Here is a 13876-nt window from a genome sequence, read left to right as displayed (position 1 = left end):
GGAAATATATAAATCGAGTTGAAAATAATAATTCATTTGATCTTTTATTTTATTTTTTAACGATTTACGATATGAAGTTATGATTATAATTACAGGTAGGTATAGTACTTTAGTAGATCCGGCCTTGAGGTGCTCGTGGTCAAAATTTATGAAATGATACAGCTGAATGTGTAATTATTACAATATAAAAAATCAATGTGCGGTGCGATCATTGAGTGTACTCTTCTTGCAGTGCCAATGCTCTTCATCCTTATAATCACACAAATTAATAAAGTCATATCCGGCTGGTATCATTCGTAGCCCATGGAAAGTTGAGTTCACACTTGTAACCTTTAAAAGTTAACTCTTAAAATTAAGTTTGTGATCTTAAGTAAAATTTATACATGCCTCTTGATTAGATTGTAGTCTCGACCTAGTTGTAGATGCCAATTTTAAGTTATAATCCCGATTTATGTCAATATCCTATTAGAAAATAAGAATATTAACTATACAACAGATTCGGTATGATTACCTTCTTAGCAAAGTTGTATGCATCAGTATCTTTTAATGTCTCTTCTTCCATTTTTCTATCAATATACTGTTAAGTTTGAATTATCATATATATGTACCGTCTATGTATAGCAGATGTAAGTCAATATTACCTCTTTTCGAAAGGTGATCAAATGTCTAGCATATGCACTAACATCACCTAATGTGGGATCCGATTTGTTGTGATCTTCTATCTTTCCCACAAATATAAGATAAAATAACGTTATGAATGGATGATATGTATATATATATATGTATATTACTTCATTCTGCTTGGAAAACATCTCCCCCTTAGCTTCCATTACACTTTTATCCAATCCTGACTTCTCCGTAATATTGTGATTTATAATACTTGTAAAATTAAGAGTATTCGCTGTAGAATTTTCTAATTGCAAATACCTAATTGAGCTAATTTCACTTTCGATAGTTTCCATGGTTCTGTTACATTTTTTACTTTCAGGCGACATTTCAAAATCTTCGCCATCCGGCACAGGCGGCGCTGATATGTGACCATTATCAGATTTTTCTGCTCTAGATTTTGAAAGTATACCAGCAAGCTGGATATGTTGCGGCGCTTCTCCTTTTTCGATATTCTCAAAATCTTTTTCATTATTATCTTCCTCTGCCATAAACTCATTAGTTGAATCAAGGAATTCAGTCTCCTGTCCAGATTTAAATCGATTCCGCTCATACCAATCATCTACTTTTTCTTTTGCTTTAATGTCACACGTTAATTCTGGAAATTTTCCCGGATTATGTGTTATGCCAACAACACCGGGAAAAATATAAGCTCGATTTGTATAAAATTTGCTGTTACCGTTATTGCACATCCATGGCGCAATTTTGGTGGTCTTTAATTTTTGACATTCATCACTGAAATTCGATTCAGTTTCAGTCGCTAAATGCAAGGATATTAAGTGATCCTTTACACGATATTTAACGCCAATATTAGTTTTGATTACTAATTCCCCCCAATCGTGATTGTCAAAAGTAAATTCTTTAGTAAACACTATGCATTCTGAATCATTTATGGCTTTCTCAATGATATCATAAGCACGTTGATGCCATTTCTTTGATACTTTCTTCACCATTGTATTCTTCATGAAAAACTCTTCAGCTGGGACGACATTTGCCAAACCACCACAACGAATGTAATCAACAGGTGTTGTCAATTTATTGGGTAACCGAAAAATGTGATCTGCTTTTGTTTGAAACGGAAATCCATAATCTACAGCCCACATTATGAATTGACCTTCCACTACATTTTTTCCATAACTAGCTATATGATCTACGCGAGCTCGTATTAATTTATTCCAAGTGAGAAATTTTACAGCTACCAGGGTATTTAATTGCGGACGCCGTATTGCCTGTTGCCAACCTTTGTGGTTGTTGTAGAATTCGGCAAGCTCCTTTTCAATTCTATGTATGGAGTGATAATCATTGCTACAAGCGTCTATTTTGTGATACCAAAATAGATGAGGATTAATGAAATGTGTAATGGATATGATTTCCTTTTGCTTTTCTATTTTAGCCATTTTGATGAAAATAAACTATGAACGGAAAACTTCAACAAACTTTTACTCCATGAAAATACAGTTATAAAACTTCGGTACGATAAATATTTTTGAAAATCGATATATTTCATATTAAAATACAAGTAATCGAAATATTTAGGAATATCGACACATTTGATAAGAAGTTTAATAGTTTTAAATTAATACCGTTCAAATTTTTAATATTTAGAAACACGAAATAGTTTTTGTTTAAGTTAAAAACATTAATAAATTAAAAATAAATAAAAATATGTATATTAACATTTTTAGAATTTCAATGAACTGCAATTTATCAATGCCGATTTCATGCATCCTTGTATTTAACAGCTGTTTATGGCAAAACTGTGCGCATCGTGTTTTTTATTTTGACTTTTATTCTTGATACGTACTTTAGTAATAAATACCTCATATAAACAAAATATAACAATGAAAGTTAAAATGATAAGTAGAAATCCGGACCAATATGTTCGCGAAACCAAATTACAGAATCATAGAAGTATGTCTCAAGTGGAAAATACAAATCGTTTTATTAAGAAAAATTATTTATTTCAGTGCCGAGGAATTTCGATCCTGAATTGCATCCTATGGAAACCGCTCGAGAATACGTGCGTGCGTTAAATGCCACGAAGCTGGAACGTGTATTTGCTAAGCCCTTCGTAGGTAATTTAAGTGGTCACCGAGATGGTGTTGCATGTTTCGGAAAGCATCCAAAGCATCTTTCTACACTTGTCACTGGCGCTTATGATGGCGAAATTCGAATTTGGGATTTAGCGAATCGTGCTAGTATACGAAATTTCGTTGCTCATGATGGTTTCGTTCGTGGTATTGTTTACTCGGTAAATGGTGATCGCTTTTTTACAGTCGGCGATGACAAAACTATTAAAGTATGGAAAAATGTTATGCCGGATGTGGATGAAGAGGAAGAACCAGTAAATACTATTTTGTCACGCACAACTCTTACTGGCATTTCTCATCATCGAAATGAGTCGATTTATGCAACATGTGGAGAGGTATGTGCTATTTGGGATGAAAATCGGAATGACCCACTAAAAACTCTTAAATGGGGTGTAGACACATTACACACAGTTGCATTTAATCAAGTTGAAACATCCCTACTTTCGTGCTGTGCCAGCGATAGAAGCATTATACTTTATGACCATCGAGAAGCTCTACCATTGCGAAAAATCGTTTTAACAATGAAAAGTAATAAACTTGCTTGGAACCCAATGGAAGCATTCAATTTCACTGTTGCGAATGAGGACTGCAAGTAAATGCTATAGGTATATTTGTTAATTTTGTAGAGATACTAAATCTTTATATTTATTTGCAGCCTTTATACGTTCGATACCCGCCAACTTAAGAATCCTCTCAAAATTCATTTTGATCACGTATCTGCAGTAACGGATGTGGATTATTCACCCACAGGCAAAGAATTCGTATCAGGAAGTTACGATAAAACTATACGTATTTACAATGTCCATCATAGTCATTCGAGGGAAATTTACCATACAAAACGTATGCAGCATGTGGTTTGCATTGCTTGGTCGCTAGATAATCGTTATATATTCTCTGGTTCTGATGAAATGAACATACGCATGTGGAAGTCAAATGCGTCCGAAAAATTGGGTGTGATAAGACCACGCGAACGTGTTGCTTTCAACTATCAAGAGAAATTAAAAGAGAAATTTGCCGCTCACCCCCAAATAAAGCGTATTGCTCGTCATCGCCAGGTGCCGAAGCACGTGTTGAACGCACAACGCAAAATGCGCGCTATCAAGGACAAAGAAAAGGTGAAGGAGGCTAATGTTCGAAAGCACTCCAAACCCGGAAAAGTACCTTTTGTATCAGAAAAGGAGAAGCCGGTTTTGCGAGAAGATATTTAACCAGGTCTTATTTTTGTATATTTTCCATTTTGAAGAATAAATATAGTTTATGTAAAAAATTAAAAAAAAAAATTTTTTTAATGTACATATATTTTTAAGTATGCAATGATTACAATTTGCAACCTGAAGTACTCTTGAAAAACAAACATATCAATATATTTCAACATTATAAAACTGTCAGTCTCACCTTCAACGTTGATTTGAATCCACTTACTATATCGGCTCAAAATTTTTTCTGCGTGTCCCAAAAACTAAGTTAATTGTTAAATGTACCAATTTCTTATCATATACATACATATGTGTATATGTAGATGTATGTATGTATATTTTGTGGAGATTCCAAAAAAGTTAATTTTTAAATGTTCAAATAGAATATTTCTGATAACCCTATCAGAAAACTTACATTGCATTTTGTCTTTACAAAACATTTCGATAGATATGCAATTTGTTTAGTGCATCAGTCGTTAATTGTTGACATTTAAAAATATAATTATAAATAATTTTGATTAATATTATATTTTACAATACCAGCAGAATTATAAATAATTGTGTGGTTAGTTAGAAAAAAAGTTTTAGAAAATATTTTCATACAAAAACAAATAAAACAAACCATTGATGGTACTAATTAACTGATTATTCTTTGAGTATTCTTTGGATAATCCGATTTTTTACAGGGTACTTTCACTTGTGTGCAATTATTGACACTTGCTTTAATAAATATGTAAATTATTAAATATACATACATATATTTGTGCATGTGTTATTTATATTGAGAGCAAATTTAATACTCGTTCAACCAGAAAATTGTTCAATTTCGTATTTAATTTCGGAATCCGTATGTACATATACATATACACGAATGAATGAAGATGAGGAATGCACTGCGACCTCCGGTCTATTGTGCCCTCTCCTGACTTACATTTACTCGCCTAGGCCCAGCTCATTAATTAAGTCCAGTAGACTACCGGACGCTAGCGAGGCAATGCGATTCCTATCCCGAAACATCGATCCAAAGGCCTTAGATCTGCGTCTACAGACTGCTGTGCAGTCAATCAGCAGATGCTCCGGGGTTTCAGGCTCCTTGTCGCAGAACCGGCATATACATATATGTACATACATATTTATTCCAACTGCTCTCTTTAGCAAACCACGTATCAGGCTGTCTATTTGGCATGCTTAAATAAAATTGTCGTAAATAAAACGACAACAATACGTCAAATTCCAACTTTAATTGTACAATTAGTGCAAAAGAAATAAAACGCAAAACGAACTAATTTATTAATACATTTATTCTCTTGTAAAAGCATTAAACATCGCGCGACAAGATATTTTTAAGAATAATTACAAAAATGACTTCTTAAAACGCTGTCAAAATCGAATTTTTCAATATTCAGCGTTTCCGCCGCATTTATTTAGGTATACACCCTACCATCCATCTTGATGGTCACGAGGAATTTTTGGCAGTAATTTGCATTTGCCGCTTTTATTTGGGAACGTCAGTATGACTTGCAATTGAGAGGCGAATCAGCTGTGTCATGGGTCATAACTCATGGCACAAACACGCCCATATGTACATATATAGTACATTTTTACATGAGTAATTTCTGTTAAGTACAAATTTAATATTCGTCTAGCAACACCTTACTTAATCAGAGAACTTAAAAGAGTTCTCTCATAATCTCTGCATTAATTGCCATTATACTTTCGGCATACGTTTTATCTACATATGCACTAGTACTGCGCTCTCTCTCTCAACCTGTCTATGTTTACATTTTCGCATGGGTACTTGTTGAGAACAAGTTTAATACTCGTCCAACAACACCTTGTTTAATTGTTTATGGGCATTTCCATCATACCGCACGCAACAATCGCACACATTTGAAAAAAGAAAAATCATAAACTAAAATGTATTAACCTAACCGAGGTGCCTTTCCGCAGATTCGTTCTGGATATTCCAGCAGGTTAAACTCCTACTTATCCAGAATCGACCCTCACATCCTAAATATATGTCTAGCATGCAACGAGTCGTCTCACGACTCTAAGCACCTCTTTGCATGCCCAGCTAACCCTACACATCTGATAATTTTCTCCCTATGGTCCGACACCGTTCAAACACCACGTTTCCTGGGCCTACCGTTGGTTGACCTCGATGAGAACTTATCTGACCCTTACCACCCAACAGGGACTACCTTTCCAACAATAACAATAACAATCAACTAAAATGTTTTTAAATTAAGAAAGTAGGCTTTTTTAATTGCTCTTTATTATTCTCGTGTTTATTTTCATTTTGAAGATAATTGTAAAAAAAACAAACCGCATCGGAAAGAAGTTGCAAGTGTTTTTGCGGGTAATAACTCAAACGCCGATTTCAATTCTGAGAGGAAATGTTACTGACTTTGGAACATGGCGCATTGATGCCTTTAAAATTATGATTTGATCTATTAGTGGTTCTAACATCCTATTTCACGACAAACCTGCAAAAGGTTTACATGCCGCACATACCTACTATACTATACTATTGAAATTTAAAAGGAATGATATAAGAACTCTAGTAGAAAAAGATTAGCAAGTACCGATGGGGAGTTTCGTGGCGGCGTCTTGGAAGTTGCACAGATAAAACTAATACTATTTATACTAATGAACTTCATCAGAGGTACGGGATGGCTCAAAGATGAGCCAATAGGGTGAGGGATTTAGTCGCGGTGGTATCACAATGAGACTCCTAAAGTGCTAAGTGTGTCGCCACTCTACCTCCGTACCATTTATGTATCTATCTATACTTAAATAAATTTGTAAAACAAAAAATGTTACCAAATTCACAAATCTTCTGATATAAAATTTTTTTTTATTTGAATCATAAAAAAAGAAATTTTATTACTCAATATTTTCTGCTTATATTTTTGACCGAAGGGTAACATGTGTTATTATACCCTGAACAGGGTATATTAAGTTTGTCACGAAGTTTGTAACACCCAGAAGGAATCGGGAGGAGACCCTATAAAGTTTAGTATATTATATATATAAATGATATATGTATATATTGAGCTGAGTCGATTTAGCCATGTCCGTCTTCCTGTCTATCTGTATATATACGAACTAGTCCCTTAGTTTTTAAGATATCGTTTTGAAATTTTGCAAACATTATTTTCTCTTCAAGAAGCTGCTCATTTGTCGGAACTGCCGATATCGGACCACTATAACATATAGCTGCCATACAAACTGAACGATCGGAATCAAGTTCTTATATGGAAAACTTTCACATTTAACAAGATATACTCGTATTCACGAAATTTGGTATAGATTATTTTCTAAAGCAACAATGTAATCTCCGAAAAAATTGTTCAGATCGGATTACTATAGCATATAGCTTCCATACAAACTGAACACGTAGTTACAAACATAAATGCACCTGTGAAGGGGTTAAAAAAGTTAAAAGTTAAAGTTAAAAAAAAAAAGTTAAAAGTTAACTTTTTTTCTTGTTTTTGATATCACACGGGGCATTGAAATATATGACAACAAAAGTGCAAAAACTTACAGTTATTTGCAATCACATACTTTGTTATGCATTTTTTGCCACTAGAAAAGTTTTACAGAGAGCAAAAGTTAATTCGTAATATGCTTCTTTATAAAAAAAAAAAAATCCAATAGAAAGAAATATCGTAATGAGACAAGAAGTTCCTGCCGACATGGCTTGTCTATGTACATATATTTTGAAAGGGGTTACGAATAAAATTAAAATTTATATGCATTAAATTTGTTTATTTTCTTATGAAAATATCCAAAGATAATGCAATTTTAATAATTTTTAAAATTTTGCCTTTGGTGATCCTTCTGGTGGAAATGCCCATATCTACTTTCAGAATATGTGTTACATATATACATTTACATAAATGCACATGTACTGTTCTCTATAGCAAACGACGTATCAAGCTGTCTATCTCCCGGCGTTTATAGTTTTTGTCGTTTGTTGTCGTTTCAAGTTTTAGCAAGCATGAATTTAATCGACTAGTGTAGTAGCTACAGTCACATTTGATAGCTCAGAAGGTGGCCCACATTCGAGTAGAAACGTCGTGTTTTCGTTCTGTGCATTCAACGTGTTTTTGTTCATGATTTTTTTTCTGAATAAAGGCACTTTTTTTTACATAATATCATTAGTACTTGCACAAAATGAGATTAGAATAAAATACTACAAAGCAATAATTGGTTCATTGTACGTAAAGCATGTGACTAAAAAGAAAAATACTGTATCTCTACCACTTGAACTTAATAAGCGATTTATATTTGTTCATATTGAACAGGAATGACATTGAACAATTAATGACAATTTTTATAAAAAGATAAAAATTTTAAACAAAATTTCAGGTGTACTAAATAAAAGCAATTAAATCAAGTCCATTAAGAGTGGCGAAGTAAAGTGGAAAATCGGGACAATAATCGAAATAAAACAACAAAATATCAAGTGTTCGGCGAAGCGCACATTTTTATCATATCGAAAAAACAACAAAAACAAACTTACGGTGAGGGTGTGTATGAGTAAAATTGAATTGACAGGAGGACGTGTTAAATAACAGTGCAGTGTGCCGGCGGCGGAAGTGCTCTTGAACTTGACATTTGCATAAAAATACGAACAAAGTGGGAAGAGAGTTTTTAAGTTTTTTGAGAAATCGTGAGAGCGGTGCAGAAATTTAGTAGAGCTTCCACAACTGCATTAATTTCTGTGCAATAAGAAGAAAAAAGCTTCGTTAACAAGGATATTGAATTTTGAGTAACAGAACGCCAAACAACAACAAGAAGTATGGAAGCACTAAGCAATATATTGGCTCCTTATAGTCATGCACTAGCAAATATTGCCGGAACGATTACAACTTTACAATTTCTGTCCGGTGTAATTTTTTTAAATGACATACGCAAAAGGGGGCGTAGTGATGGATATCCTCCAGAACCATTTCTCGGTGGTGTCGTACTGTAAGTATTACAGGTGAAAAGGTTATATTGTTAGTTCATAAACATTGCAATAGTAGAGTAGGAGTACTTATGTATATCATTGAGGCTTCATGCTGCGTTGCCTTGATTTGTATGGTCAGTCGTAGGAAGCCAAATGGAATAGAAAAACAACAAGCATGTATGTATGTGTGTGCTATTGTGCATAAGTGCATAAACGCAAGTGCTTGTTGTTACCGGTGAAATTGTGATTGTGTCGTAATAGTAAGGAAATAAACTGTGTACCTTAGGGCCGGACATCGTAAACAAATATGTATGGCTATGTACACGTACATATGTATGTATGTATGTATTTACAAATATATTATTATATTTACTAAAGATTGGAGCAGACTATGTACTTACAAATTTAGTTACATGGAGTTAGATATCAGAAGTTATCAGTATATCAGTATATCAGTTTGTTGAGTTAGGCTCCATTCCATTTTTAAATGGAGTACAAAAATTTAAATAAAATAACATAAAACTTAAGATTAATGGCAGATTACCGACCTTCTTTCTTAGTTTGGACATATCCATGATTAATACTCTGATTATACGATTCCGTTCCGATCATTTATCTCTAAAGTAATCACAATCCGTTGGAAGTTTTAAGGATTAACCCTAAAAAATGCTTACGTAATAACCTAATGCAACTTGATTTGCAATCTTTGAGCACTGATAAGCCATATATGTACATACATAGATAGAATGAGGGTTTTCATTCAATTTTATTCATTCTCTCAATTTTATTAAAATAACTTACATATTGGCTGATATACATATGTATGCGATATAAAATTACCCGAGAGTTTGAAATTCTTTATAAAAATTATTAGGTATTTGGGGGATAAAGGAAATGTTGACCCGATTCAATCCATTTTTGACACACAGATATGCGACTGACAGGAAAGGATTCTCTCTGAATTTGATTTATATATCTCACACATTGTCCAATATTTTCGGTAAAAATTCACTGGGTCCACATATCCTGTGCCTAATGAATTGAGCACTTTTGGTTCTATAAAGGCAATTTTAGGTCATAAGTAGCATACCTCAAATGCAATAATGCAAAACTTTATCCTGAAATAGTAATTTATTCTTTATTTTTATACTGGAAATTGAAAGTCTCAAATTGAATATAAACTTGTGTTATATGCGAAGCAGGCATTGTTGTAGTCCCTGTGAATTAAGAATGTCACGTACCAAATTTGCTTGAAATCAGTTGGGCGGGACTCCGAGATATGTGATTTCATCTAAAAGTTGACGGTGCCACGTTCATAGGGCAATTTATAGCCTGGCTCCTTTAAAGCTCTCGATTTATCGCTCTTTTAGTATATTTTAACTATACCGTTATATGATAACCCTATTATCCGATTCTATCCATTTTCCCACTGTCGGCAGGAGTTCTTATAATATTTTCCGTAGGCGACTTTTTTTTGTTGTAGCTTTAGTGGTTGAGGAGATATATACATATATATACAATAAACTTATTGGACATAATACAATAAACTATACACGCCCACTTTTTAAAAAATTTTTCCCACAGATGCTCCTTGCTACTGCGATACAATTAGAAGAAAATTAGAATTAATTTAGTGCTTAGTTATGACACTTTATATGTTTTCGATTAAAGACGATATGTGGGCGTGGTCGATTATTTTGATGTGATACTTACAACCATTAGGTGATCAAAACTATTACACTTTGAAGCAACATGTTACAAGAGTACAAAACTGAATGCTGTACAAGGGTATGCATATTTATTTAGGAGACATACATACATACATACATATCTACCCACCAGACAAAATCTACCTGTTGATTCTATATTTCTATGACAGCCGGTTTGTATCACTAGTAAATTTGATTAGGTTTAGGTGTATTTCCGGTTCCGCACACAATCTATGCTCCTTGCAGGAAAACCACCAAGGATAAAAATATACTATTTTGTCCCTATTATAACTGTAATAATAAACGTGTCTGCGAAAAGTAATAGTTTGCATTCAAATATTAATAAAAAAAAATTACATTGAATTAAATTTATTTTGTAATACGCATTTACTAATATGATGATTTATAATTATTAATTGCAGTTCGATTTTGACTATAAAGATGGGCACATTGATGGGCGATTCTGCCACTATTAATGTTAATCTTCTCGGCCTTGCCCTCAGCGCCGTTTTCTTGGGTGTATTCTATTGGTACGCTTCGAATGAACTTAAAGGGGAAATATTGTCGAAAATTGGTATTGCTGCAGCTTTTACAGTTGTCTGTTTAGCGTATGCGACTATTGAAAATCCGAAAAAAATCGAATTCCGTTTTGGTATGCTCATCACTGGGATATTAGTATTTTTAGTTGGATCGCCACTATTGCAACTCAATAAAATTATTGAAAAGAAGAGTACAGAGGGTATGCCTTTCCCAATTATATTCACTGGCACACTAGTAGCTGCGTCGTGGGCGTTGTACGGAATTTCTATTCATAATTTCATGATGGCTGTAAGATTAATTTATTATTTACCTTTCATTATTACTGTAATTAACATCGAAAATTTTATGTTCTTACCTTTCAGTATCAAAATTTATTCTTATTCGCGTTGAGCGCTATACAGTTATCGTTATTCGTCATTTACCCGAGCTCTCCCTCAGTGTCGGAGCCTTCAGTAAAGCATTCGCCATCCACATTGGAACACAAAACATCCCAAGGCAAAACGTCAAGCCCGTCGAAAACTAGTGTTGGTAGCAAGAAGAAGAATTGATTACATGCCTGTGTAACGGAGGCTGTGCCTGCGCCTACACATTGATGTCGCTGAAGTAAATAAGTGAAGGGGATATTGAAAATTTCTTCTTTAAATAGATATAAATATCTAAATTAGTTTACAATAATATGCTTGTGCTTTCAACAATCTAATTGCTATAGCACATTCTACTTAACATGCATTACGCATTATTCTAAATTTGCACCAAGCGCAAACAATTTATTAATAAATTTATACACGTCGATTGCAATTTTTGACAATAATACAAATCTTCCAAATACACTTAAAGTAAATCGTTAAACTTATTAAGTATTTTAATGTAAAATAACAAATGTTTTTATTATGTAAATTTGGTTTGTAAATAAAAACATATTTTGCTTGATTTTTTAATTATTTGTCGATTATTTCGAGGTTTAAGGGCTGCGCAGTTCTTGCACGCTATACGTATGTAACCCCTTTTGAGTTAGCTTACCGCTTTGTAGCAACAATCGATATAAGGAGGAATTAGATTAGATACACGAGGATTGCATCGCGACCTTAGGTCTATTGTGCACTCTCCTAAATCACAAAGACCTAGCACCAGTCCAATATATGGTACTGCTGGGTGCTAGTGAAGCGATGTTATCCTTATTTGGAAACATGGAACCAAGTCATGCGTCTGCATACTGTTATGTAGACAATTAGCACAAACACAAGACAGGCCGCTGCTGTATAAGTACTTCTCCAGCTTGCAGTGGCCAGTGTATAATGCGACAAGTAGTCTTAATTTGTCACTAGAAAGGTTGATTACATATTAAAACCTGTTAAAAAGTTATAACCCCCATTAGCGACTTGGCATGGCGCATGCTTTGGAGTTGTTGGCAATAACTCTCTCTCTCTCTGCCTACTCTTTCTTCCTTGCGGAACAGCTTTTTTATAGTATGGAAACCCATCGCAATGAAGGGTTCAGGTCCTATCATATTAGTGGATGCTGTGGAGCGGGCGAGCTCATCAGCCAGTTCAGTTCCTTTGTGACCGGGCTCCCAGATAAGGTGTACTTGGTTACGTTCCGCTAGGCTATTCAGCCGTCCTCTACACTCCTGCACTAGTAGCGATTTCATCTTATAAACAGAGATTGCTTTAAGTGTCGCTTGACTATCGCTAGGTATGGTTATACGTTCGTCCAATGTTTTGGAGTCTTCGGTGTACCACTTGATTATACTATCCCTAAGCAGTAGCTTAATAGTGAAATCATTTCAGCCTTGCCGCTAAGCGTAACCTTGCACTTATTGGTAAAGTTTACCCTTTTAGTAATGCTGTCACTTAACTTTTTCATGCGGTGGTGTGAGCTCAAGCATTACTTCAAATGCTGCCTTGCAACCTCCGGATTTACCAGCCAGTCGATTGTACATCATTACTGCTTTAGTCGGTTTTTCCATGGTCAGGTAAACAGGACTTCTTCTTTACTTGTTATAGCCGAGTTAACAACAGCGGGCCAATCATTTCTTCTTACTCAACGTGGCGCCAGGTTCTTCTTCACCTGGTCTTTTCAACGGAGTGGAGCGGGTATTGCGTCGAATACTTCCACAACTGTAGTGTTTTTGTCCATATGTACGACATGACCTAGCCAACGTAGTCGCTGTCTCTTAATTCGCTGAACTATGTCAATCTCATACAACTTACCGTTCTATAGAATCTTTCTCTCGAAAACTCGGAACGTCGACTCATCAGACGAGATCGTCGTCCCAGCCTCTATACCATATAGCAGGACGGTAACAATTTCTCAAAGCAACACGAAGTCGAAATTTTCCATTTTTATTTTAATACTCTACTTCACTACACTCTTTATTTAGGACTCTTTAGAACTATTTCTGGTAATGCTTTGATAACGAGGTTTTATTGCATATATCGAATCGTCCTTACTGGACCATCTATCTAAAATCTGTATTTCCACGCAACTGCCAGCGGTTCATTTATCGACAAATTTAAATTATGAGTGACACAATGTACATACTCTGCGTTAGGCTGGATATCCACAGACAGCTCAGATATTGAGCACTCCTGAACTAGACTCGGATGCTTTTTGCATTAATGCCAACTAATTGACTGCAACTATACTCTAAAAGTTAAGTATATCTGGAGACCACCGACCCTCTTCCTTAGTTAGGACATATCTATGATTATAAGGTCA

General features: G+C 34.6%; 3 protein-coding genes across 4 annotated transcripts; 2 read left to right on the top strand and 1 right to left on the bottom strand.

The window, feature by feature from the left end:
• Positions 1 to 25: 25 nt before the first annotated feature.
• LOC108975864 lies at positions 26 to 2108 on the bottom strand. Its single transcript, XM_018944652.1, has 5 exons — positions 792 to 2108; positions 642 to 722; positions 512 to 577; positions 388 to 462; positions 26 to 330 (listed from the first exon to the last, which is right to left on the bottom strand). Exons 1-5 carry the CDS (start codon positions 2061 to 2063, stop codon positions 193 to 195), a joined length of 1632 nt encoding a protein of 543 aa, XP_018800197.1. The 5' UTR covers positions 2064 to 2108; the 3' UTR covers positions 26 to 192.
• Positions 2109 to 2432: 324 nt separating this feature from the next.
• LOC108975801 (DDB1- and CUL4-associated factor 13) lies at positions 2433 to 4028 on the top strand. The gene is made up of 3 exons (XM_018944529.1): positions 2433 to 2577; positions 2634 to 3348; positions 3412 to 4028. Exons 1-3 carry the CDS (start codon positions 2508 to 2510, stop codon positions 3962 to 3964), a joined length of 1338 nt encoding a protein of 445 aa, XP_018800074.1. The 5' UTR covers positions 2433 to 2507; the 3' UTR covers positions 3965 to 4028.
• A 3958-nt stretch (positions 4029 to 7986) lies between these two features.
• On the top strand, positions 7987 to 12009 carry LOC108975785 (sugar transporter SWEET1). Of its 2 annotated transcripts, XM_018944508.1 has the most exons (4): positions 7987 to 8174; positions 8327 to 8929; positions 11041 to 11446; positions 11521 to 12009. In XM_018944508.1, the coding sequence occupies exons 2-4, from the start codon at positions 8760 to 8762 to the stop codon at positions 11704 to 11706; spliced, it is 762 nt and encodes a 253-aa protein (XP_018800053.1). In that variant the 5' UTR covers positions 7987 to 8174; positions 8327 to 8759; the 3' UTR covers positions 11707 to 12009. The 2 variants fall into 2 exon arrangements, with proteins under 2 accessions (XP_018800053.1, XP_018800052.1); XM_018944507.1 differs by having other exon boundaries at positions 7987 to 8929.
• The last annotated feature ends 1867 nt before the right edge of the window (positions 12010 to 13876 follow it).

Source organism: Bactrocera latifrons, unplaced genomic scaffold (genome assembly GCF_001853355.1).
Source record: "Bactrocera latifrons isolate USDA-ARS-PBARC rearing strain unplaced genomic scaffold, ASM185335v1 scaffold_7, whole genome shotgun sequence".
Taxonomy (NCBI): Eukaryota; Metazoa; Arthropoda; class Insecta; order Diptera; family Tephritidae; genus Bactrocera; species Bactrocera latifrons.
This window is presented reverse-complemented; position numbering and strand designations above follow the sequence as displayed.

Bases quoted from the DNA above. Each gene is read 5' to 3' on its own strand.
- LOC108975864 (XM_018944652.1), bottom strand. From the start codon at position 2,063: ATGGCTAAAATAGAAAAGCAAAAGGAAATCATATCCATTACACATTTC. The intron at 723-791 runs GTAATATACATA...TTTGTGGGAAAG, and splicing joins TGTTTTCCAAGCAGAATGAA to ATAGAAGATCACAACAAATC. The intron at 331-387 runs GCATGTATAAAT...TAACTTTTAAAG, and splicing joins GACTACAATCTAATCAAGAG to GTTACAAGTGTGAACTCAAC.
- LOC108975785 (XM_018944508.1), top strand. From the start codon at position 8,760: ATGGAAGCACTAAGCAATATATTGGCTCCTTATAGTCATGCACTAGCA. The intron at 8,930-11,040 runs GTAAGTATTACA...TATTAATTGCAG, and splicing joins TTTCTCGGTGGTGTCGTACT to TTCGATTTTGACTATAAAGA. The intron at 11,447-11,520 runs GTAAGATTAATT...CTTACCTTTCAG, and splicing joins TTCATAATTTCATGATGGCT to TATCAAAATTTATTCTTATT.
- LOC108975801 (XM_018944529.1), top strand. From the start codon at position 2,508: ATGAAAGTTAAAATGATAAGTAGAAATCCGGACCAATATGTTCGCGAA. The intron at 2,578-2,633 runs GTATGTCTCAAG...TATTTATTTCAG, and splicing joins CAAATTACAGAATCATAGAA to TGCCGAGGAATTTCGATCCT. The intron at 3,349-3,411 runs GTAAATGCTATA...ATTTATTTGCAG, and splicing joins GTTGCGAATGAGGACTGCAA to CCTTTATACGTTCGATACCC.